The sequence below is a fragment of the Vitis vinifera genome, chromosome 12 (assembly GCF_030704535.1).
Source record: "Vitis vinifera cultivar Pinot Noir 40024 chromosome 12, ASM3070453v1".
NCBI lineage: Eukaryota > Viridiplantae > Streptophyta > Magnoliopsida > Vitales > Vitaceae > Vitis > Vitis vinifera.
In genome coordinates this window covers 8,641,514-8,668,219 of record NC_081816.1, presented here as the reverse complement: position 1 = coordinate 8,668,219, position 26,706 = coordinate 8,641,514, and the positions used below count along the sequence as shown (strand labels likewise).

Here is a 26,706-nt window from a genome sequence, read left to right as displayed (position 1 = left end):
TCAAATTCAGGTGGGCTTCAGTAATCAACTCTATTGGGCCTTGGGCCGTGAGTATTGCGCCAATATTGGGCTGTGAGACCTCTTCATCATCGGATCTGAACCAATGAAAAGAGGGCAAAAAAGTTAACACGGCCCCACAGAATCCAACCGTCCAAATCAGAGACTTCTCCGTTTTGGAACCCCGATCCGACGGCCAGATACAATCTAAGGACTTCGTGGTGTAGAAGCATGACCACGCGGCAAATTCCTGCGAAGGAGGAGGTCTCCGTCTGGAGCGAAAGACACGTGTCCTAGAATACCGGGGTTTTAACTAGTCAATGAGATCAAGCATAGAAAGTGCATTACGTGTCAGTTCTTCCTTATAAATGGTACTACAAAACTCACGTAGGAAAGAAACTGTTACTTCCATCTTTCTCTCTGTCCGAAACTCTACCTTCTAGGGTTTGCAATGAGGACGTTTACTATCTTTGAAAGAGCCTTCAAGGCTTTTCGTGACAACCCTTCACTCTCCAAGTTGATGGTTGTCTGCACAGTCAGGTTTTTCTTTTTTCTCTTTTTTTTTTTCTTTTTTTTCGTATTGTTATTATTATTTTGATTGTGAGATTTATTGTTGAAGAGATTTGTTTGCAACAGATGGCAAAGTTTAGATTTGGGTTGAGAAAATAATGTTGATGATGAATGTCTTTTGCTTTAGGCTCTTAGTCTTTTGACTCTTTTCTGATCCGTTTGGTTGCTGAGAAATTTTATAAAACGTCAAGAAAATTCTGAATGTTTTTGTTAGCTTGTGTTATTTTGTAGGGGACAAAAAGAAGTGTTTGAAATAGAACAGAATTATTTGTGGCCTCTTTGACCATGTCGTTCAAAAACAGTTTTCTTGCTTTAAAAATTTTAAAACTATTTTGAAGTAATTTTGAATACACCGGAAACATTAAAAGAACTGTTCTTTTCTTTAGGTTGGAAACAATTTAAAAAAAAAAAAAAACTATTTTTAAAAGTTTGTATGCATGTCATGTGTATGATTTATCCTTCAAAACAATTTTAAAATTCGTTCTTTTTTCTTTTTCCGAAATTGTTTTTCTTCATCAATTCTACTACTTTTTCCAATCTGAGTCAGGACTCAAACCTATATATGATTTTACCAACATTTCTCCGCAGCGGTGGGGGCTTATTAGCTTTCGCAGAAACGAGGCCATTCTCCGGCTCAGATTCAGTACCAAAGAAGAAAGTGGTGGTCCTTGGAACTGGGTGGGCAGGCACAAGTTTCCTGAAGAACTTGAAGAGTTCCACCTTCGAAGTCCAGGTGGTGTCGCCCCGTAACTATTTTGCATTTACTCCTCTGCTGCCAAGTGTTACCTGTGGCACGGTGGAAGCTCGCAGCATTGTGGAGCCTATTCGGAACATTGTCAGGAAGGTAGAGTGCCATCAAACCAATTTGCATTCATTGACATATTACCTCATAGAAGCTTTAGGTTAAGTTTGGTTTTCGGAAAGAAAGTACCATCCAAAGAAAAAAAAATATTAACAAAAATGATTTTCTAATATATATATATATATGCTTGTTTGGTTTAGAGAATGACTAGAAAAGGAAAAAGAATATTAAGAAAAATAATTATATCATGTTATAATTAGCAAATAAAGAAAATAAGTGAAAAAATAAATAAAAATCAAATCAAATTAAAATTAATTAGAAATTTATATATATTTAAATTATTTAATCATTTTATAAGTGAAAAAATATAAAATGAATTTGAAAAAAAATATAAAAATAATTATTTTATTTTATTTTATTTTTCCTTTACTTTTTCTTTTCTATTATTTCTTCTATTTTCTATCTTTCTCATTTTTTTTTAAGGCTATATTTGGTTCCCTAAAACATTAGAGTAAAAAAAAAAAATGGTAAAAAAAATGATTTTCTCATGTTTGGTTTTACCATGGAAAATATGGAAGAAAATTAAATATAATTAAAATTAATAAACATTTTGTATATTTTTAAATTATTTAATTTATATATAAAAGAGTTATATCCGTAAAAAAGAATTAAAATAATATATAAAAATAATTTATTATTTTTAAATTTATTTTTTATTTTTTTTCTTTCTTTTTTTCCTCTTTATTTTCTTTCTCTCACATTTTCTTTCAAACTATCTGGGAATCAAAGATAGCCTAAATCTTCCAAGAACCAACCATAGGGCATGGAAGCTTTTATGACAAAAGGCAAAGCCCCACTTGCAAAAGGCATGATGATCCATACTTGAAGCCATGTTCATCATATAATCAGCACTGAACATTGATATTTCTTGGTTTTAAATTGACTGTTCATCAAAGGATGATTTTCAAGTGATTATTTTGATGTCTTTCATCTCTTGTCCAATAATTGCAGAAAGGTATAAATATTGAATTCAAGGAAGCTGAATGCTACAAGATTGATACAGATAATAATAAAGTTTATTGTAGATCAGGCCAGGACACCAATTTAGGAGGGGAAGAGGAATTTTCTGTAGATTATGACTACTTGGTGATAGCCATGGGGGCTAGATCAAACACATTCAACACTCCTGGTGTGGTAGAGAATTGCCATTTCTTGAAGGTAAAAAAAAGAAACTACTCTCACTCTGATCCCATATCAATACTAAAGAAAATTTTCAGTGCCCAGAATAATAAAACTGTGATTCAGGAAGTGGAAGATGCTCAGAGGATTCGTAGGACTGTGATCGACTGCTTTGAGAGGGCAAGCCTTCCCAATCTTAGTGAAGAAGAGAGGAAGAGGATCCTGCATTTCGTGGTTGTTGGGGGTGGCCCAACAGGAGTGGAGTTCGCTGCAGAACTTCATGATTTTGTTCTTGAAGACTTAGCTAAACTGTATCCTAGTGTAAAAAATCTTGCAAAGATAACACTCCTCGAGGCAGGCGATCATATCTTGAACATGTAAGTCCATGTTTGGATTGACATGATGATAAGCTTCTGGCCCTGCTTTCTCTTTTGTTCTTAGTATAATTGATCATGGAGTAATGCTCATTATTCCCTCATTTTCCACTGTAATTCTCATGCTTTCCTGGTTGGTTGGACTTGCAGGTTTGACAAAAGAATTACTGCTTTTGCTGAAGAGAAGTTCCAGAGAGATGGTATCCATCTGAAAACAGGGTCAATGGTGATCAAAGTAGATGATAAACATATTTCTACGAAGGAAAGATCAACTGGGGAAGTTTCAGAAATCCCATTTGGAATGGTCGTATGGTCAACTGGTATTGGTACTCGTCCTGTCATAATGGACTTCATGAATCAGATTGGCCAGGTTGATTGCCCTAGAACTATGCCCCATCTCATTGCTATCCTCTCCATTTTACTCTCTTATGCTTATAGAACAAATTTCTATTTGTTTGAGTACAGACTAACAGGCGGGCTTTAGCAACTGATGAATGGTTGAGGGTGGAGGGATGCAATAACATATATGCTCTAGGTGACTGTGCTACAATTAATCAACGAAAAGTCATGGTAGGCACAGTTTGATCTTTTTTTTTTTTTTTTGGTTGATCAGTTTCTTGCAGTTCAAAAAATTTCATATTCAAGTAATCTTTCTAGCATTCAATGACAGGCTATTGTAAAATAGTCATGCTCATATGTTTCCCCCCACCTGTTTTTACCAATTTGTTAGGAAGACATTTCTGTGATATTCAGCAAGGCAGACAAGAATAATTCAGGAACTCTAAATTTGAAAGACTTCCAAGAAGTAATTGATGACATTTGTGAGAGGTACCCTCAAGTGGGGCTATACTTGAAAAAGAGGCAGATGAGAAACATTGCTGATTTACTGAAGAGTTCTCAAGCTGAAAAACAGGGAACTGAATTGGATATTGCGTTGTTCACATCAGCTCTTTCTGAAGTGGATTCCCAGATGAAAAATCTTCCTGCAACAGCTCAGGTAAAAACTCAAAAGTAATTCCTCCTCAATAGCCTCTTTCTGCAATCTTCTCATACTTTCCTCCTTTCACTGTGTTCTTTCAGGTAGCTGCTCAACAAGGCCAGTACCTTGCCAACTGCTTCAATCGCATGGAAGAGTGTGAAAGGAATCCTGAAGGTCCTCTCAGGTTCAGGGGAACAGGACGCCATCGGTTTCATCCTTTCAGGTACAAGTTGAAGTCTCTCCCCAGGAATCCTGTTTTCAATTCTTCTTCCCTGGTTGAAATATTAACCTGAAAAATGACTTCTTGTAGGCTTATCTGTCTGGAAGGCCTTATTCATTTCCTTCTGTAAGGAAGGAACTGGGGCCTCTCTATATTAAAAGTAGTTGTGTTACAATATGCTCAGTGCCTTATCCAATATCTTGTTCAGAAATAGGGCACCAATCACCAAAAATATCTTCTTTTTTTTTTTTTTTTAGCATTGTGCAATTAAAAGAATGGTAATTTTGTGGTATTTTGACAATGAACTCTATAATCGGTAAAGGCCTTACTCTATTCCGGACTCTAGTCAGGAATAGTGGCCTTGTCTAATCTAGTAACTCAAACAAGTTGGGGGAGCACCCACTTCCCCTGGTACCAGGGAGTACCCTGGATCCCTTAGTTCCCATCTGGCCCCTAGTTGTCTTTACCTTGGACCCCTTAGTATTGTTTTTACCCTGGACCCCTGAACACGGCTTATATGTCTGAAAGGCCTTATTCAATTCCTTCCGATTGCGGCCTCTCTATATTAGAAGTAGTTGTATTACAATATGCTCAGTGCCTTATCCAATTTCTTGTTCAGAAATTGAGCACTGATCACCAAAAATATCTTTTTTTTTGGAGCATCGTGCAATTAAAAAATGGTAACTTTGTGGTTTATGGATATGCTCTAACTGACTTGATTAGAGTCATTTTACCTTCTTGGGAAAGAAATTTACCTTTCCATCCTTGCAATTTGACCTTCATTCACTCCTCTATAGAAGCAAAGACCTCTTTGTTAACTCTGGTTTTGATCAGTGGAGCTCTTAGAGACTTTTCTGAGCTGACCATATGAGGAACCTTTAGAGACCTTCCCTACAGCTCTTTTTAGCCTGATCGATAAGTTTGCTGAGAAAATGATGTCAGAACTAACCATTTTGAATGCATTTTCCAAATTTTGAGTGAATCCCCATGTTTTGTTTTGTTTTGGTCATTGACAGATATCAAACTAGTTCTAAGATATATCAAAGTTTCTTCAATTTTTGGAATTGACTGAATATATGCAGACTTCAGGTTGGATAATGGCTCAAATCTGTAGACTTCTTTCAGTTAGATGCCAAGAAAATAGGCCTCTTTTTAAGTTAAAAACACTTGGGATTATTGAGGTACTAATTTCCCTGTTATTTGACTTAAGCTTATGATGTTTTTTCTGTAAACAAGGTACAAGCATCTTGGGCAGTTTGCTCCACTGGGAGGTGAGCAAGCTGCAGCTCAACTCCCTGGGGATTGGGTTTCAATTGGTCAAAGCACCCAATGGCTCTGGTATTCAGTATATGCAAGGTAATCTTTTGTGAGGTTTTTGTGGGGTTTAAGCATTTGGTCTATATTTTACTGTTGTTAGCATACCCTCATTCTCTCTGATTGTCGTCTCCACATCCAGCAAGCAAGTCAGCTGGCGCACAAGAGCATTGGTGGTATCTGACTGGGGACGGCGGTTCATTTTTGGAAGGGACTCAAGCAGAATCTGAGACAGCTGAGAATGCAAACAACACTGAAAATGTCTTCTGTAGTAGACAAAGCAACTGAGACTTTGCCCCCGCTTCTCATTCAACATTCTATAATTTTACAATTGTTAATTCAATAATGTTCTTTCATTCAAACTGAATCTTGGGTTCATCATTGGTATACTGTATTATGCTTGCAATCTATTCAGTTCTTATTTAACAAATCACTCATGTGCCTCTTCTGCTTTCTCACCCCCCTTTAAGTGCAAAGTCATGATGAACAGAGTTGGATTTGATTCGATCATCAATGTCAGTTTTTTTTTAGCTTAAGAAGTAGTGTTCCAAAAGCTCTATTCCATTATCACATAACAAAGAAAGCTTACACAACCAATTCCGAGGAAGCAAAAGAATGCTTTACCCCACATTACCAAAGCTATAGCTCACAACATCAATTGCAAATGATTGCAGAAAAGAAAATGGTGGAAAAACCTCTTATTTGCAGCTTATTTTTTCTTCAATACAGGCTTCTGCAAAATCCAAACTCAGGGAAACCGAATGATCCTCTCCATCTTCATCTGCGCAGAAGTATGATTTTCTTCCAATCAACTCAGCCACCCTCTTTGCAGGCCCTGAATTTCGGGGACTCTCGTTAATACACCGGTCAGTCCTGATCATTGGAAGTATATCGGGCATCTTTGTGATTGATCGTGGAGATGGTGGAGACTCATCATTCTCCAGGCTCTTGTGAACCACCACCACCTCACTTGGAATCTCCCACTTCTTTTTCACTCTCCCCTTATCCAAATTCTCTCCATTTTCCTGGAAAATTCCACCAGGTTTTTCCAGCGATGAGTTGCGCCTCTTGTCACATCTCTTACCGTTGTCTTCATTTTCTGGTAAAGATCTCTTCCTCAATGAGGAGGAGCATCCCCCAGTAGACTGGTTCCCTATCAGACTGTACCGGCTTGCCACGACTCTGCCGTTCTTTAATGGCTTCTTTGCTGACTTCTCTCCGTCCGTGAAAAGCTTTTTTGGCTGAATTGATGAGACAAACCCCAGTTCTTTCTTCACAGGCCTTTTGGATGCTATGGTGGTCGCGGCTTGTTTGGAAGCCTGAGTCTTGGAAATGATTTTCCGATTTTTTGGACTCACAGTCATGCTCTTTCCCCTTTCTTTTGTCACTTTCCCTTCATCGATATCTTCAAGCTTCCAAAAGCAAGATTTCCTGCGACTCTGGGTCGAGATAGGGGTCACTTCAGGCTTACCCAGGTGCCGGAGCCTGCCTCCGGCGGCAATCTCCGACGGGCCAAGACTCATACCTCTGCGAACTCCGGCGACAATCTCCGATGGACCCAGACTAACCCCTCTTCGATGAACCTTTGTTCTTACACTGGAAGATTCTTCAGTCTTCACTCCGTCACCCCCCTTCACACTCTGTTTCTGCTCCATGAACTTGGCGGCCACAATTCTCCCACGCTTCTCCACCATTTTCGCACTCCTTTTCACCTTTTCGAGACAAAGCTCATCGAGCCTCGACGACAATCTGCTAATCTCTAACCTAATCTCCTCAATCTCCGCATCGATCTTTCCCTCATCTCTCACTTCTTCCTCTTCAAGAACCTTCACCGACTTCCCTTGGGACTTCACAGTTGCGCTCTTGGCCTGAAGGGGATTCATGGGTACCGAAGATTTAACAGAAACAGCAGATTGCTTCACAATCACAGGGATGATATTCTCTTTTCCCTGATCAGAATCGATCGATTCAGAGACATTAGTGAATATGTTCTTGAGAGGAGTCCAAGGCGCTTTGATACCAGAAGAGTCTTCAAAATCCCCGCTGTCGAAGGCGGCATTGTTCCATATTTGGAGATCTGAATCTTCAACAAAACTCATTTTTCTTCCTGTGGAATTCGTGAGATGGAAAGATGATTGATGTTAGGGTTCTTGGAGGAGATCGAGAGAAGCTGGATAAAACCTTAATTGGGGAAGTTCTCTTTTCGACCGTTGAGCAGGAAAATGAGACGTTAGAATCTGGGTTTAATCCTGGCCGTTGGATGCTAAAACGGCTCCTCCAGACGCTCCGATTTGATTTAAAGGTTAATTTTTGGTCAACAAAATCGTGGGTTTAAAGTCCGGATTGGAGCGCATCATATCTGGGCCGCGCTACGATGTTGGGAGCAGATTTCAGACCTGGGCCTGGCCCAATAACTATGATGACACCCGCACTTTTCCTCGGTTTTTGGTCTCCAATTAGCCCAAAGAAAGCTAAAATCAGTGTAATTAGCTAAGTGGTTGTGCTATCTTGATGAGCTAAAGGGTATTATTAGATTAGTTTATAGATAATTTACAGACATATCATATCATATTCAAATAGACTCTTCAATATTTAAAAAAAAAAAAATTATAAAATGGAAGGAGAAAATTAAAACCCTTACAAAAACATTAATTGGTTGATGCTCACAATTTTAATGCTTGAAGGATGATATTAGAATTTTTATGTTTTGTTTGAATTAAGAAAATATAAGGCTATGTTTGTTTTTCAGAAAATTTAAGGAAAAATATAATGGAAAGAAAATAAAAAATATATATATTAAGTTTAAATTTAATTTTTAGTTTCTTTAACTTTTTTCTTTTCCATATTTTCATTTTTCTTGTAGTTCTTTTCTGACCGTTTAACAGCCACTGGAAATCGAGGCCCAGCCCATCTCAATGGTATGGACTCAAGAACTGGGCCGGCTCACAATCTCGCCCCAATTGGAAAACTTTTTTTTTTTGAACAATAATTGCCTTTTTGATGTTTTTCCAGTTAGGCAGAGTTGAGGCTCTGATCTCTGTAATGAATCGAACTGAAGCTTCTTTGTTTCTTCACCTGCAAAGTCACAATTCCAAGAGGAACTCCAGTTCTTGATTTTGCAGAATCAAAATTTGGAGAATGGATCAAGTGCGGCAGGTCTTCACCGTCGATCTCTTGGAGCGGTATGCAGCCAAGGGCCGTGGAGCCATCACCTGCATGGCTGCTGGAAACGACGTTATCGTCTTGGGCACCAGCAAAGGCTGGATCATTCGTCATGACTTCGGCGTCGGCGATTCCTACGGTACTTTTTATTTATTTGTTTATTTAGGAATATATTCGAATTAGGTATAGCTCTGCAGGAATTTATTTTAGAAATTGTTTTTGGTTCTCAAATTGCGAGCATTTTCATTATTTTTAGGAAAAATGTTTAGTACTGTTTTTGATGGAGACTGATGGATTTTTTCATTTTGATGCTGATGATTTTAGTTATTGTTGATATTGATTATAAAATAGGCACTTCTTTTTTTCTTTTTTCTTTTTTGGATTTTGATTGATTCGCGTCAAAGAAATTTGAACAAATTTCTCTTGTCAGAACTTGTTTTCGGTTCTATATTGCCACCATTTTTCAATCATTTTCAGTAGAATGTTTCATGGAACTGTTTTCCAAAGCCACTGACGTCATTTTTTTATTTTAATTATTTTGGATTTCTGTTTTTGTAATATGGATATATTCGTGAAACAGTTTCTGTTTCATTCCCTGAAATGGTGTAGATAATCCTGTTGCATTTTCTTGGAAAAGATGCACTATCAGGAAGTGATTTATAAGTCCATTTTAATTCCACTGTTTTTAGTTTCTTTATATGCTAGAATCTTATTACATATCTATCTAGGGACTAGCAATTGAAGGTAGATACATGATGAAGCAGTTTTATTTGGCACATTTCCAGGAAGTATTTGTACTAAACAGTTTTCGCTTTGATTTTAATTCAGTTTTGTTTTGATTATGTTTGATATGTTAGAATCTCATTACATGTCTGTGTGAAGAATTGCAATTGATCTTGCAACTGTTGGGAGTCTAAACTACAGCCATATTGGATGCTTTGCTGATGTAAAATGGCTATGAATTGGTGAATGGGAATTTATAGATTGCTTTGAATATCTTTGACTGCATACGAACTTTTATATTGGTATGATATTGCAATTTGTTTATAAGATTAGAGTGTGATCTGAAGTGAGCTGTTTAAGATTGACTTGGTTGGCCCTGGTTGCCAATAAAAAATGACGAGCTTCAGACAGAGTTAGAAACTCAGGTGCTCAAGGAACCAACCTTAATAGCACTAAACTTGGGTGGAATCAAAATTTATTTAAAAAATTTTAATGTGACACCAGTTGGACTGATAAGTTGAGTGAAGCTGAGTTTAAGGAGCAAATTAGAAGCATGGAACATGCCTCGAGTTTTCTAATAGTTGCACAATAAACCCCCTACTAGGCTCAGATTGACTTGGATTAGTTTGTTCTTGCATGCCTATGTAAAATGAGGCAATGACTAATCTTTTTCTTTTTTCTCATTTTAATTCTAGATATTGATCTTTCTGTGGGTCGAACTGGGGAGCAATCCATCCATAGGGCTTTTGTTGATCCTGGTGGGAGCCACTGCATTGCTACTGTTGTTGGCAATGGAGGTGCTGATACTTATTATACTCATGCAAAGTGGAGCAAACCTCGTGTTTTAAGCAAATTGAAAGGTCTTGTCGTGAACACTGTTGCTTGGAATAGACAACAGATAACAGAAGGTGAACTTGTTTGATATGTTTTGATGGAGATTTACACATATTTATTTATTTTTTATAATAGAAATATGTTGATTTATTGGATTTGATGTCTCTAAACACAGCTTCTACCAGGGAAGTCATTCTTGGTACGGACAATGGCCAACTTCATGAGATTGCAGTTGATGAGAAGGACAAAAGAGAGAAATATATGAAGTTTCTTTTTGAATTAGCAGAACTTCCAGAGGCTTTCATGGGTTTACAGGTGCTTCTTTCTCCCTGAAATGGCTTCTGGATTACCACTTGGTGCTTCTTCTGCATTAGTGGAGGCTTCCTTACATGTCATCAGCTCTGCAATCAGCCAGAGTTTTTCCATTATCACTGTAATTAATGCATATATTCTTCCTTTTGCTTAGCACAGATGGAAACAGCTAGCACAAGCAATGGAACAAGATATTATGTAATGGCTGTTACTCCCACCCGAATGTATTCTTTTACTGGAATTGGATCATTGGATGTAAGTTCATATCTTATTTCTATTTTACATGGTTGGATCCCTAAAATTGGTAGACTGTTATGCAAGGAATATATACAATTTGTTCAATGTGGCTCGGATGCATGATTAAGATAAAAAATTCTGGTTGAATAGTTATGCATTAATTGGGTTGATTTTTTTGTATCCTATACTATTTTTCTCCATAAAATCTGCTTAGTATGAAGTCTATGTATAGTCTGTTTCATATTAATGCCTCAAGGATGATATCCTGTATATTAGCTTGTACAGGCTTGTGGCAGGATGCTCCAATCTTATAGAATATGCCAGATATTTGAGCTGGTTGTCCTTCAGAAAGTGTACCACCAATGTTGGTTCAATTCTTGGTCTGAGCTTGAACACTGGCTTCACATATTTGCACATAGAAACAAATTTTTAGGTCTCTTCCCTTCTGCTTCTTGGCGCAAGAAAATTTCTTTTCCTTAGAATCATTAGTTTCTGTCTTGTGTTCAGCACATTCCCATTGTACAGGACAATTCTGATGTTTACCTTCCGTTCTAGGCAGACACTGTTAAGTTATGAACAAGTTCTAATTGTACCAAGTATAAGGGCTAGACCTTTTTCTTATTTCTCTTGAAATTTTGCTCCCCAGATAGCTAAATTAGTGGCAATTTTCAACTTTATTTTGCTTTACAAATGTTATAGAGGATAAAAATTTGGAATCTGCGACATAGAGTTGTTAAAGACGTGCTTAAAGCGCAGCTAGGCCAAGTTATAGCACTTGCATGCTAAGGTGTGCACCTTGTTGGGGAGGCTCGTTTCGTCTTCTTTATTTATCCTCTTTTAACACTTTTATTCTAACTATGTATTGAAATTTATATAATTTCATTACTTATTTGTTGATTTTTTCTTTTAAAGATTTGAAATGTTAAACTTTTTGTTGTCTGGATTGGATTTCAGTTCATATTTTATAGAATTGATATACATCCTAAGTTGCATTTCACTTTGCTTAGCCATGTGCCTTGTCTTGCACCTTGCACTAGGGGAATTTTTCACCTTACATGCATCTTGTGCCTTTTAAAACTATGATATGAGAATCCTCAACCTTTATGAAAAGAAGCATCTTTTTGCGATCTTTTTAGATATGGAAAAGAATTTCATGTTAACTTATTACAGGAAAAAAGAAGAAGTAGATGAATTCTGTTTTACCTCAGGTCGTACACTGTAGATCTAAATATGTGACGCCTTGGTGGCAAAGAATATGAAAGAATTTTGAACAGTGGGTGACCATTTTTAAAAATTAAAGTAAAGAGGAAAATCTATTTATGTTTCAAAGAGAAATGTGACCATATGAGATGTTTCATTCCCTGGATTTGTGCTTTCATCATGAGTTTCATGTTTTTGGCCTGGACAATGTATTGTTGGCTGACAGCTCTTTCTCAGTCAATATTGCTTATATGCTCATCTATTATTGTGCATTTTCTAGACTGTTTTTGCTAGTTACTTGGAGCGTGCTGTACATTTTATGGAACTTCCTGGTGAAATACCAAACAGGTAAGTGATTTTATTTAATGTAATTTTTCTTTCGATGTATTAACTTCCCAATTTTCAGGATGATACTTTGAAGGACAAGTCCTTTTCATTTGTTTTAAAAAAATAATGATATTATCTTTTCTTATCCAAAAAAAACAAAAAGGAGAAAACTCATCGCTTCAACTTCTCTAAGCTGTACATGATATCAGATGTAGTTAAAAAACTAGGCTTCAAGCGTAAGCTTGTTTATTCCAAGCTTAGAAACACTTCTTTTAACTACTTCTAAAAGACATATCATACTCAGTTTTGTTAAGATTTTCAACATCAGAGAGGTTTTATTATCTCCTCTAATTGACCACTTATGATTTTATATCTATTAGGTGAAAATTTGATTTGCTCTAATTCTTTCTAGTTTTGTGAAATGAGGTTTGCCTTACTTTTTCTGATCTTGCAGCGAACTACATTTCTTTATCAAGCAAAGAAGAGCCATACATTTTGCCTGGCTTTCTGGAGCAGGTATCTATCATGGTGGCCTAAATTTTGGAGCACAGCATAGGTAGTGAATGAGATTCATAACTTTTTTTTTTTTATGTTCTGTAATGTTTTTCCTTTTTTTTTTTTTTTTTGATAGGCTTGTTCTGTATCATGGTATGAAACTTATTCTTGCATTCATGTTTTAAAAATCTCTCAATAGTTCATCAGATGGAGATGAAAATTTTGTGGAGAACAAGGCTCTTTTGAACTATACAAAACTATGTGAAGGTCCTGAAGCTAAACCCAGTTCTCTGGCAGTATCTGAATTCCATTTTCTGGTTCTCATTGGGAACAAAGTGAAGGTGTGTCCTCAAGAAACTTGAGCCTTTAATGATACCCATTGTTTGTTAACTTCATGAGTAGGAACTTCATTTATACTCGAGGTACTTAAGTTCCTTAGGTCCTCTTATTTTAGAATGAATCAAGTTCAAGAATTTTTTCCTTGGTTTTCTTAGTGCTTTCCAAGGATTCTTCATTTGCATGTCCTCTTTTAATAAACTGTTAAGATTTTTTCCAATGTTCCTGTAGGTTTTAAATAGAATTAGCGAGCAGATAATAGAGGAACTTCAATTTGACCTAACATCAGAATCAGCTTCCAGGGGTATAATTGGATTATGCAGTGATGCATCTGCTGGGTTGTTCTATGCATATGATCAAAGCTCCATCTTTCAGGTTTTTTTACTAATAACATCATCTTTTTTCTTCTTCTTCTCCTTCTACTTGTTCTTTTTCTTTTTTATTTTCATTTTTCTGCTTAAACTTTTTTCCTTTCTGGCCCCATGTTTCTTTGCACATTGAAATTCTTCCCCGCTCACTGGCTTTGAGGATATAATGCAGGTTTCAGTTAATGATGAGGGCCGAGATATGTGGAAGGTGTACCTAGACATGAAGGAGTATGCTGCAGCTCTATCAAATTGTCGTGACCCACTTCAGAGGGATCAAGTGTATTTAATGCAGGTTGCTTTCATTACAAATAAAGTGATGGCTGTTTTAATTTCAAACTTTAATTGCTTCTTTGTTATGAAGCTTTGCTACTCTACCTCTTATCCATTGAAAAGAATCCTCTAGATTCGGGCAGCATATAACTACAGTAATCGTTATGCAGGCTGAAGCTGCTTTCTCCACCAAGGATTTCCTTAGAGCAGCATCTTTCTTTGCAAAAGTAAGTTCTCTCTCTCTCTCTCTCTTCCCCTCTTTACCTTTTTAATTAACTTAGCTGCTGTGCTGGAACACTTTTCATTAACTGTTACTCATTTTGTCTTTAAGTTGTTGTCATTATTATTATTGATGTTAATTTTGTTATTATTATCATAGATATCATCATCATCCATCATTATCATTCATATTCTTAAGGGTAGTGACCCTTGTTTTGTTATTATTAACATTTTTCAGATTAATATGGAAACTAACTTTATCATTTTTAAGATACCTTCCATGTTTAAGTTAATTTTTGTTTCTCCTGCCTGCTAGGCTACTACTTCATAAATGGTTAGTTAAATAATCACTTTATGGCTATTTCAAGAATGTTTTTAAAAAGGGGGTTCTGGGTAAAATGATAGAAGGTCTTCTAGATTGAGCAGGATTGGATTAAAAACCATAAAATTCTAAGCATCTCACCAATTGTTAGGATTAATGTTTTCCCAAGCTGACTTGCAAGCTCAAAACAGCTTCAATGTGATTGTACCTTTCATAATCCTTTGGTGTGAATGAATTAATGTTGAGACATGGACTATTGGGTAAATATGTTATTGATGGTTCCTTTAGGAAAACTTGGAAGCCCTTAATAAGCTTGGCTATTTCTACTGTAACCTAAAGCCTACTCAGACTTTCATCAACATTTCAAAAGTGGTTGGGAGGGTTTGGACAAGAATCCCTTTGCACGTCCTCAGGAATCTTGATACAGCCTTAAAGGATTCTGTGTATAAGATAGAAAGTAGAAAGGCTCGATTTCATTTTGTCCAAATTACATGCATTCTAGTAGTAGTTAAAGTAGCCAATTGACATAAATCACACACTTCTCCCTTGTCAAACTTACAAACAAGTCCTGAACAGCTAATTCTACTCAATCATCACATTCGTACATTCCTAAGAAATATGTGAGGTATATTCCTCTTCAGGGACAAACCTTTTTTGGTTCCAGTGAGTCCAGTTGATGGTCAAAGAATGGTCCTTCCATGAACCTTGGCCAAAAGCAATTGGTGGGTGGGCAACCTACCCAATAAGTTGTGCATTAAACAAGTCATGGAACCAAGCCATTATTTTCTTGGTTATATGTTGCACAAACCAGTTTTAAAAGTAATTGTATGATGGATACACACACACACACACGAGAAGTACAATACTGATGGGAATGCATTTTGCAGATTAACTATATATTGTCATTTGAAGAGATCACGTTGAAGTTCATTAGTGCAAATGAACAGGTAAGAAAGATTCTTGCTTATGCTTTCAGTTTTATAAAAATTTAGCACAGATTTGGGAAAACATTTATGCAATGTGCGTTATCACATATTTGTGCAACAAAATCTCTTTCATGTTGATCCGTTCTGTGTTTATGGAATTCATACTTTCTTAAACAAAATTCTGTCTGGACTCTGTTTATGGAATTCGCTTTATTTACATATTACTTACCTTTGTGAGGATGGCCATTATGTAATAGTTACGAAATGCTCATTATTAACTTTGGGGCACTTTTTATACTCTCTGTGTATGTGGTTACAGCCCCTTCTCTTGATGGGTGCTTTTCAATAATACTCCATTCCTACAAAAAATAGGACAGAAAAGATAAAGATAAAATGAAAATTGTTATGTACACTTTTAGGATATAATTGATGCCACTTATTTTTGGGATTGAATTGTAGATACAAAGGCTTCACCTAAATTTGTTTCATGACAAGCTTAATTCATCTACTTGCATCCCTTTCATGCCTAATGAGTTTATTATTGATATGCAAAAAATTACCTGTGGCATACCTTTCCTGCTTGGCATGGAAAGAACAATATTTTGGAATATAATCTTGTATCTGATGTGTTAGTTCATTATTAATCACTGCTTCAATTAATAGCATGCCTAGCCTTGTATAATCCTATCTATTTCAGATAAGAACCAGAATTATATCTGCATTTACACAATTGGTAATTTATAAATGCTAGGATCACTCATATTTTACAAACAGTTAATATTGGTTTTTAAGCAGTCCACTTATTTGAGTATGAGGAATCTTCACTTGAGAGACACTTGGGATTTTCCTATTATTATTGCAGGAACTTCTGGACAGTTATTTAGTGATTTTGTGAGATTTCAAAGTGCTTCCTAATGTTTGGAAGTATTTTCTTTACAAAAAAGTATTTGACAAAATTTTTAAAATCCATATAATCACTTGAAGTGATTATTGGATTAGTGCTTTGTAGGTCCTTCCAAAAATCACTTTTTTTTAATGTAATGCATTACCAAAAGCATTATAAAAAGTACTTGCTTTTGTTTATATACAAACATTAATTGATTCTTCACAAAAGTCTTTTTGATAGAAGTGCTCTTGATAGAACACTACATGCTAAAAATGCTTTTATAAGGATCATTCTCTAACAGCCCTAAGCCTCCTGGATTAACTTAACCAATACCCTAAGATTTATGTACATCAGAACTGCTTCCATTTGGAATTTGTGCATGCACACAATAAAATCCATATTTTTGTGCCTTTCATGCAGGATGCTCTAAGAACTTTCTTGTTGCGGAAGCTTGATAATCTTTCAAAGGACGATAAATGCCAAATAACAATGATTTCCACATGGGCAACTGAATTATACTTGGATAAGGTTTTGCTCCTACCTATTCCTGACTCTTCATTAATAACTTAGCCATCCTTTTTGTTTTCTTTTTCTTTATGTTTTCTACTTATGCCCTATTAGAGATGACTTCATCAATTAAAAGAAAATTATTTAATTTAATTCATCTTACTGTACCAAGGTATTCCAGAACCATTTGGTCATGCCACTTTTTGGTTTCTTGCTTTGTGTTTGTCCAGAGATCACCAAAAGAGGCAATGTAGCAGAAAATAACAACACCAAAAAAAAAAAAAAATTAATAAATGCAAAAAGGCGAGAAACAGAGGTTAAAACAAGTTTGCTTTTTAGACTATTGTTCAGTAGGTCATGTTCAAGTGTTAAAATATCAGGTTGTCTGTTGTTAGGACTGAGGAATGTTGCACACCAAGAGCACCTTTTGTGGACTTCTGTCCCTTTTGTGTTGGTACTAGCCATGATGACCTTATTTTTTGGCAGTTAGAGTCCTAGACTTTTATACGCTCACCATAAATATTGTAATTCTAGCCAGTTTAGTGAATTGGTCAAATTCGTAACTGTAGTACCCTCAAATGGATCTAGCTTGGGTTATATACATTATATTGCTCCTCAACATGAATAGAACCCCTTCACTTATATTGTGACTTACCCAAAATAGTTCATTGCACAATAACTAACATATTGCCATTCTAAAATTAATTATCTATTCTGTTTTCATAATTTTAGGTTAATCGGCTTCTCTTGGAAGATGACACTGCTTCTGAGAATCGTAATTCTGAGTACCAATCAATTATCAAGGAATTTCGTGCTTTTCTTAGTGACTGCAAGGATGTGTTGGATGAGGCAACTACAATGAGACTACTAGAAAGGTAACTTAATGTAACTTGCACATTTGGTGTGGACCTTTTATCTGATTGTGCAATTCTATCTAATAGTCGTTATTTTGTATGATCTTTTAATTTATAAGGACTGCAACACACTGCATGCCATTGGAAACCTTGTTTTTGCCTAATTTTCAAGGAGGCAAATTCAATGGGAATCCTTTAGTAGATCTATATTAAGAAATTGACAGTTTTATCAATTAGTTATCTTTTTTATAAATGTTCTTCACTTCTGTCTTCATTAACTTCAATCAGGAAGAAAGAATTTGTTTTGCTCTAATTTCATAAATTTAGAAAAGTAAAAATTTTTACATTTGGATTTTGGCACGCTTAACCTATTCTTTTTGTTTTTGTTCTTTGAGCCTTCACATAGGGTCCTGGTAAGTTTCTGTTTCGTTTTTTTCTTTTTTTTACATTTTCCTTTTGTCCCTCTTGGTTTATTTGAACTCTCTTTCATGTTTCTGTTCTGTATATTTCATGGTAACTGTAATTGGAATTGTTTATCATAAAACAACCAGTTTCTTCCTGGAATTTTCTCTTAAAAGATTTTTGTAGTGAATTGCTGATTCTGAGGCATGGATGTGGGGACTCTTTTACATTTTAAGGCATTGGGTGTTTATTTAGCTCTAGCATAATTTGAGACATCACGATCATTTTGATACTCATTTCCAACATCTACTATCCATGATGCATCACTGTCCTTATGCTGAAAGAAGATCACTTCTTAAAATTGTCACTCTATCTTGGTTTTCTTGTGTCAGTTAAAAGTATGACAGAATAATTCTTTTCATTTGTTTTTTATTGCAGTTATGGAAGGGTTGATGAATTGGTATATTTTGCAAGTTTGAAAGAGCAGTATGACATTGTAGTTCACCATTATATTCAGGTGTTTTTCTTTCTTTCTTTCTTTCTTTTTTCTCCCCATTTTCTTTGAAGAATTCTGGTAACACCACCTATTGTGCTGCTCATATGTTCTCCTTAGTGATGTCGTACGTGTCACATGTTTTTTCTATGGTATCATTTTTTATCCCCTTATGGGATTCAAGAAATAACTAGAATTCTTTGAAGAATTCTGGTACACCATCACCTATTCTGCTGCTCATATGTTCTCCATAGCTATGTCACAAATGTCACATGTTTTTATTTTTTTTATTTTTTTTTAATTCTTTTATTTTATGGTGACAAATTTTTTGTCCCTTATGGGATTCAAACTTGGAACCTCCTCTCACATACCTACCCCAACATCTTGCCACTTGAGCCCAGGCCTCAATATAACTACTACAAATCTTGTGACATGTTTTTTCTTGGCTGTTTTCTCCCCTTGATGGAAAACTTAATCATTCCATTACAAATCGAATAAAACAAAGCAAGCAAATGTAAAGGGATGGATGAGAGGTTGTTAAAAACACATGGTAAGCAAGAAAAAACTTTACAAGATGATCATCCCCTCCCTCTGGAAAAGAAGGCCACGTCTAGAGAAACTGAACCTCCAACCACAAGCAGTAATGAAATGTGGTAGCTTCCACTGGAAGTTTCTAAATTAATGGATCCTTTTTTGCAAGACAATTGGCTTCCTTATTTTCTGAATGCTGCACTCACAAATAGGGGGAAGGCATTTTGTTAGTTTAAAATTTAGCAGTGTAAGTAATGTTTCTTGATAGTTTATTTGTTAAATTTTCCCATATTTATCATAAGTTGACATATTGGTTTGAACTTATTGTGCACTTTTGGGGCTGGATTCAGCAAGGAGAAGCAAAGAAAGCATTGGAAGTGCTTCAAAAACCTTCTGTTCCTATAGACCTGCAGGTACATACCAATCTTGAGGATTAAGAAATTTAATATTTCTCATCATCTGTCCTTACGGTCTGAGCTGGTTTATTTTATGTTTCTGAGAGGTTATAGGCTTTCATCTTTTGAACCTGTTACTTCATTTTCTTAAAAGGTAATAAATTGTGCTTATTTTGTAGTACAAGTTTGCCCCAGACCTCATCATGCTTGATGCGTACGAAACTGTCGAGTCATGGATGGCCACAAAAAACCTGAACCCAAGGAAACTGATTCCTGCAATGATGCGCTACTCAAGTGAACCTCATGCAAAGTAATATGCAGCTATATTTGTCTTATTATTAACAGTGTGTTTCTGTTATGTTGTTAGGACTTGAGGCCATAAATTCTCTGTTAGTGTATATCATCCTAAAATATTCTCAGCCCCTGGTTAAACTTGGATGTGGTACTGGATTATCGTACTAAATTTCTTTGCATGTTGTACTAAATTTCCATTAATTTTAGTTTTTGACCTGACTGTATATCACACGCAGGAATGAAACTCACGAAGTCATCAAATATTTGGAATTTTGTGTTCATCGCTTGCTTAATGAGGATCCTGGTGTTCACAACTTACTGCTCTGTTTGTATGCCAAGCAGGTTGAGTCCTGTACTAGAGTTAATTGAATTTTTTAGAACATGTTTCTTTGTTTATGGTCGAATTTCATTTCTTGTTATTTTTACGAATCTTTTTGATAAAATCATATGATCTTATATGAGCACAAAAAAAAAAAAAAATTATATTAAGGCTATGAAATTCGAAGTTAGTTGACTTGCAGCCTTTATGTTATTTTAATAAGAGAAACAAATTGAAAATGGACTTGCACTTGTTAAGAAAATTAAAAATCTTGGTAAAAAATAGAGTCTGGCCAAAAGGTCAAGTTCTAATTGTTGTTGCAAAAATGACATGGAACTCTGGTTTTCCAGGCTATTCTAATTTCATCATTCCTGGTAAAAGCAGTGATTGTTGGGAAAAAAAAAATCAGTGTGAATCAAACTTAATATAATCTTCTTTTGATATTATAATCAGGAGGATGATAGTGCACTTCTGCGTTTCCTACAATGCAAGTTTGGCAAAGGACGAGCAAGTGGTCCTGAATTCTTCTATGATCCCAAATATGCCTTGCGCCTTTGCCTCAAGGAGAAGAGAATGCGTGCTTGTGTTCATATATACAGCATGATGTCTATGCATGAAGAAGCAGTTGCTCTTGCCCTGCAGGTGGAGTTTACTTTGATATTTTTATGTGCAATTCTCTGTGATTCTGCCCTTTGTATTTGCTATTCTGGATGTAGCTTAATTTATTGCTAACTGTTGACAGTTCTATCATTCTATTTAGTGTTCTACTGCTTGTGGCTATTCATTTTTAGTATGATCTATGGCATAATTATGAATCATTTGATTATAGAGACAGTAACATTTGATGGTCTAAATTATAAAATTTCAGTAACGTACTTCCAATCTAACAAGAATTCCATTGAAAAAGATGGGCTCAAAGTTGTAAATGGTGGGGCGCATATCTCATAGGTAACATTGGAAACAGGAATGGGTGTTAAGATGTGCAAGGTCTAGGTATCACTAGAAGTGCCCTATGCCAATTACTCAATGTTTGCAATATGAACCTCACTATAGCCACTTTTTCAGTCTGGGTTTTGGATTTCAAATCCCTACTTGTAATTTCTTCTCATTTTCATTCTGGCTTTGCTCATCTATTTTTAGCACCTTCAAGTGTACTTTTCTTCACAATGTTGTTATTGGCTTTCTTTGTACTTTTCTGAGCCTTTAAGCTTCAGTCCTAATCAAAGTTTTTCTTATCATGCTCAATTTGTAATCCTATTGTGCATATTATCTATCTCTGGACCTCCTCTTATCTAATATATCTTGCTACATGTTTGTTTATTACTCCTTATCCAGCTTGTAGAGGATAGTAAGTCCTATTCATGTTCCACAGAATCATCATTGGAGAAAACAAATTTCTCATCAAATTATCTCCACTTTCGCTCCCTATTTGTTATTATACTAGCGGTACCCTTTTGCATGCTTTTGTTACTGAAAATAGCAATGGAATGAAGCATCCCACCATAACCAAACAAAAAAAAAGGGGGCAAACTAGAGAAAGAAAACCCACTCACCCAAAAAGCCTCATGCAGGATAATATCTCCAAGCAATTCCTTTGTTCTCCTTTTCTCTGCTCATTATGATTAGCAAGTCTCCTTCTGCTATAATCTTATGAAAACCAAGAGTGAGCACTTCACTTGGGCCTGATGTTGTCTTGACCTCTAGGTTCGGATAAGTATTGGATCAAGTTTCATTCACTTCCCTGAAAAACCATGTATTCTCAAGCAGCCTGGTTTCCCTAATGGACATTCATCAAAATTAAGCTTGACCAACTCAGGAGGACAACTCCACTTAACCATCTTACGAACAAGTCTACTTCTAGAGGAATCAACAGTTTTCCAAACTCTCATCTGTGTTCACTTTTCCTGAGACCTTGGGAATGAGATGAATCCTCCAGCTAGACAGAAACATGCATTTTCAATCCTATGATAGGAACTAACAGCCTTATGCTGCCACTTTTGCACTAACTAATCATGGTAAAGGAATTAGGAAGTCAATTTTCTTCCTGTCTCTTGCATGTATGGCTTTCGTGCATCAAAGTTGAAATTCTACTAAAGGTAAAAGCATGTAATCCAGCATGGCTGGAATTATTAGCCATGTGCTCTTTCACTTTTGAAGTGTTTTGTTTCAAAAGTTTACGTGTGTGTATATTTATGACACTGCCAATTAGCACCTGCATCCGTTTCAAATTATGAAATGCAATGCACATTTGCTAATGAAAGTGATACAATTTTAGTTTCTAATGGCTCTTTGTGATATTGCTGTTCTGTGCTTTTGTTTATTGAGACCATGGATTTGGAGTGTTTGTGTAACGGTGTTGATGGCTTCTATGTACAGGAACTTATACCAAGGATTAGTATCATATCGTTATTATTGTAATATGAATTTTAGAATATGTTTTTTGCCTTCTAACATTTGGCAGATGTATTGTACAAGTACTTAGTTCTAATTTTGTTGTATAAATTGTCATTCTGGCGCACTAGGTGGACCCAGAGCTTGCTATGGCAGAAGCCGACAAGGTTGAAGATGATGAAGACTTGAGGAAGAAGCTTTGGCTTATGGTTGCCAAGCATGTAATTGAACAGGAAAAGGGAGCTAAAAGGGAAAACATTCGGAAGGCAATAGCATTTCTGAAGGAAACTGATGGTCTCTTAAAGATTGAAGATATTTTACCATTTTTTCCGGACTTTGCCTTGATTGATGATTTCAAGGTATGATTTTGTTCTCTTGATTGTTATTCTAGTTTTCAATAATCATGATGATTTACTTTTACCTAAACTACATATATTGCATGATAGTCAGTTTTCAAGCTTTTGTGTACAAATGTCTAGAAGTTTCCTGTCTCTTGGTAAATTTACAAAAGGTAATTTCACAACTCCGCATTTTAATCAAGCGGTGCTTTTTAATCTAAATGATGGTATTTAGACGAGCATTTTTTGATGCGTTTCTATCAGCATCTTTAGGACAATCTTAATATAACATTTAGAAAAAATGATAGATTCAGTGTCATTTATGGATTTTGTGTAACCAATTCATATACATATGTTTATATCATACATAGATTTCATATAATATAACACAAGTACATCATGTAGAGTCAAATCAATAGATCCACATCATTATGACATGACCATCTAGTTGCTTTCGCAGCCTAAACTATTTAGATGGATGTTTTTGGTATTACTAGGCTACATTTTCTCCTATGATATCCATTTTTATGTTGATGGTTGCTTGATTGTTGGCTTTTAAACCAAATTGAACTGCCTTCAATACTAAATGTCAAGAACGAGTTTGCAGGAAGCAATTTGCTCTTCGTTGGAGGATTACAACAAGCAAATTGAACTACTGAAACAGGAGATGAATGACGCAACACATGGTGCTGACAACATTAGAAATGATATCAGTGCACTTGCTCAAAGATATGCCCTTATTGACCGTGATGAGGAGTGTGGGGTATTGATTTTCCTCATGTTCTAGTTTCCTTTGATTAGCAAATAATTCTAAGTTTTCACATTCTTGCTTCTCACTTATGTTTACATTCGGGTTTGTCACATCTATTTTCCATGGTTTATCAAATTAGGACCCAATCAAATCATTATGCTTGATTTGGTTTGCATTTGAAATGCTGCAGCAAGTTCATCAGGAATTCTAACAAATCCGAAAATTTGCCTCTGGTTTGAACTTGTGTGGAAGCTGTCTCTTCAAACTCTTCTCCTTTTCTCCAAATTGGATCTAATACAAACCAGGAGACCATCCCAATTTGTAGATGGCATATTTTACAGCCTCTTTTATTCAGCTCCACTTGATTGAATTGGCAGAGTTTTCTCAAAATTTAAAAATGGAACAAATGGATTTCAATTGCACCCTTCAGATTTTTCCTTTCATCACTAATCTTAGAAATCAATCATTTCTCCAGCAACATGATGAGATTAAGATTCATTTTTTTAATTTCATGCCCATATCTGGCATCTGACTTCTCATCCTACAAATTATCAGGTTTGTCGCCGCAAAATCTTAACAGTGGGTGCAGACTTCCGGATGACTAGGGGTTATACATCTGTAGGGCCAATGGCTCCTTTCTATGTCTTTCCATGTGGACATGCCTTCCATGCCCAATGCCTGATTACCCATGTGACACAGTGCACCACCCGAGCTCAAGTAAGTTGTATGATATGGCATAAATTTGCAATTCTCTAGCTGAAAATAATTATTATTACTTTATCATTGACTTCATTGAAATATATATGAAAATTTGTGGAGCTGATTCAATATTAGAGTCATTTTTCTGTGCTATATTAATGTAATGTAACAGCTTTCTCGGTTAATCTACAATCTATCTCTGGTTATGTATTGTACAACCCTACTGTAAAACTTCTGGAAGAAACTGAATCCAGCAGGCTTTAATTCTAATAAGAGTTAGCATTCATTTTAGTATTTTACAACCCCATCCATATAGCATTAACATTATTGATTAAGAGCCCATTTGAGAGGATTTTGAGAGCTTTCTTCAAAAAAGTAGGTGTTTGGCAAATTGCTTTTAAAAATATCAACAATTACTTGATATATGACTTTTCCAAAATTCACTTTTTTGTTGTATAAAACATTACCAAAAATACTATCAAAACATTTTTTTATTTTTTTATTGTTTATATCCAAACACCAACCAAGCACCAAACAATTTTCTTTGAAAGTGTTTCTAATAAAAGCACCACCAACTAAAGCCCTATAGATGAAAGCTTTTTAACCAAAATCACTCCCAAACGAGTTCTAAGTCATCATTCCTGTGCAGAGATGACAGAACTTTTCATAATGGATCTTTTTTTTTTTTTTTGTCATTTCATATCTATGCAAGGGGCACGTTTTTGGAGTGTCTCATTTTAACATATTGCTTTTTATCCATCAAATTGGAGTGTCTCGTTTTAATATATTGCTTTTTTATCCATCAAAAATAAAATAAAATTCTACGCAAGCCTTTTAACATGCTTGTAGGCAATAAATTATCAACAAGGACTTTGATGATTTGCACAAGAATCCATGACCTTCATTCATGTCTCTCAACATATACATCTCTTTGAATTTGCAGGCAGAACTTATTTTGGATCTGCAGAAGCAACTTACTTTACTGGATGGCAACACCAGGAGGGAATCAAATGGTGGCCTAACAGAAGAATCTATAACTAGCATGACCCCTGCAGATAAGGTGTGCTTTTATGTTTTTCCAAAATTAGTGATTAAGGAGTCATTTGGATTCCGCATATGAACAAAATCATCCTATATTTAATAGGATCACTTGAGATTCCTGTGAACAGTTGTGCCTTCGGTCTTATCATAATTGCATGAAGCAGTGTCCAAATATGCAGTTGAATTCACCACTATTCTACTACTAGTCACCGCTGTATTCCAGATGATGAACTTTGCCTTATCCTCTGTTTGGTTCCTTGGTTCCTAAAAAGTACCAAGGGAAGGTTAAAAAAAGATAAAAATGAAAGGGAAAAGATGGGTTTAGACTAATAAAATTTTCTAGTACACTTCTTCAAATTTGCTTCTTCTTTTTTTCTTTTCTTCTATTTAAAGAATGAAGTATTTGAAAATGCAAAAGTTTTTAAATAATTTCATTGTATTTAAAATTTTTATTTTTTTTCCTTTCTCTAGTGCTTGGTATCTGATCTCATTCATAAAGCTGACCAATTCATGGTTAAATTGATGCATAGATCCGATCACAGTTGGACGATGCCATTGCTGGTGAGTGCCCATTTTGCGGTGATTTGATGATCCGTGACATCTCCTTGTCGTTCATCTCCCCAGAGGAAGCACATCAGGACTCTTCATGGGAGATAAAGCCGCAAAGCCTTGGAAACCAGAGGAGCCTCTCTTTAGCCATATGATTCCTAACTTCCAGGTGTGCTGAGTGTTTGGATCTCTACCCACTTCATTGTGTGCAATTTTTTGTGTATTTTCTTTGTTTTTTTTTTTCTTTTTTTTTTTTTTTCCAATTAATGATTTCCCATGTGTAAATCCACTTACTAAGAATTTTAAGTTGCAGCACAGCATCCACCTAAAAAAAAATTTATGCCTACGCCCAGTTAGGGTTACACTTGGGTCTTGGAAAGTTTAGAAAAAAAAAAATGTTATATATATACAAGGAAAAGTCATCAAATAGAATGGGTTGGTGGTGATAAGTGTAGGAAAGGGTGGGTTAGTTTGAAAAATCCTCCAGAGGGCCGGAGAAACGAGTAAAAAGTACTCTAAAGGCCTTGCAAAAGTAAAGATAAAAATATAAAAAATAACCTTTAACTGATAGTATTAGGATTCTATTGGTACATTGGCTTCTTGGATTATAGTTATAATAGAAGTGTATTAACATTACCATGTGAAAACACAAAAAGTACGATGCATTTAGAATAAAATAAAATTTTAAGCTTTGCAAGTTTCTTCTTTCAACTAGACACTTGATCATGATTGTATTTCCTTACAAAAATTAGTTAACGACACCATACATATAATGTTGGTTAGTGAATTGACAACAATGAGGAGCAACTTGAATCATTATAAATAATCAGAAAATTTTTATGAGTATCCAATTATGAAGGTACACATAAGCAACCTATGTTCATATTCAACTGGAAAAATATGTAGAAATTTGTAATAAAAACGTGAGATTGTAGCAAAATCACATTACATATTGAAGTTCCCATGACTCAATGCTTGTTGACAGGAATGATCACACAAACTTTGAGAATGGAAGAAAAGGGTCTCCACTGATGAAATTGAAGGATTATAACACAGAAATATTATGGGTATCGGGTTTAAGGAAATTAAA

General features: G+C 35.5%; 3 protein-coding genes across 3 annotated transcripts; 2 read left to right on the top strand and 1 right to left on the bottom strand.

The window, feature by feature from the left end:
* Positions 1-64: 64 nt before the first annotated feature.
* Positions 65-5,868, top strand: LOC100249308 (external alternative NAD(P)H-ubiquinone oxidoreductase B3, mitochondrial). The gene is made up of 10 exons (XM_002274487.3): positions 65-537; positions 1,156-1,411; positions 2,381-2,587; positions 2,675-2,925; positions 3,073-3,292; positions 3,388-3,492; positions 3,653-3,919; positions 4,003-4,124; positions 5,358-5,477; positions 5,578-5,868. The coding sequence occupies exons 1-10, from the start codon at positions 449-451 to the stop codon at positions 5,663-5,665; spliced, it is 1,725 nt and encodes a 574-aa protein (XP_002274523.1). The 5' UTR covers positions 65-448; the 3' UTR covers positions 5,666-5,868.
* A 44-nt stretch (positions 5,869-5,912) lies between these two features.
* LOC100264907 (uncharacterized) lies at positions 5,913-7,691 on the bottom strand. Its single transcript, XM_002271279.5, has one exon. The coding sequence runs from the start codon at positions 7,532-7,534 to the stop codon at positions 6,134-6,136; it is 1,401 nt and encodes a 466-aa protein (XP_002271315.1). The 5' UTR covers positions 7,535-7,691; the 3' UTR covers positions 5,913-6,133.
* A 741-nt stretch (positions 7,692-8,432) lies between these two features.
* LOC100254609 (vacuolar sorting protein 18) lies at positions 8,433-25,978 on the top strand. The gene is made up of 23 exons (XM_002271348.4): positions 8,433-8,736; positions 10,016-10,228; positions 10,330-10,469; positions 10,626-10,721; positions 12,184-12,251; positions 12,685-12,786; positions 12,925-13,066; positions 13,293-13,436; positions 13,602-13,721; positions 13,870-13,926; positions 15,128-15,187; positions 16,473-16,580; positions 17,292-17,434; positions 18,254-18,332; positions 19,190-19,252; positions 19,414-19,544; positions 19,765-19,870; positions 20,301-20,489; positions 22,370-22,597; positions 23,184-23,339; positions 23,883-24,044; positions 24,970-25,086; positions 25,598-25,978. The coding sequence occupies exons 1-23, from the start codon at positions 8,574-8,576 to the stop codon at positions 25,769-25,771; spliced, it is 2,961 nt and encodes a 986-aa protein (XP_002271384.1). The 5' UTR covers positions 8,433-8,573; the 3' UTR covers positions 25,772-25,978.
* The last annotated feature ends 728 nt before the right edge of the window (positions 25,979-26,706 follow it).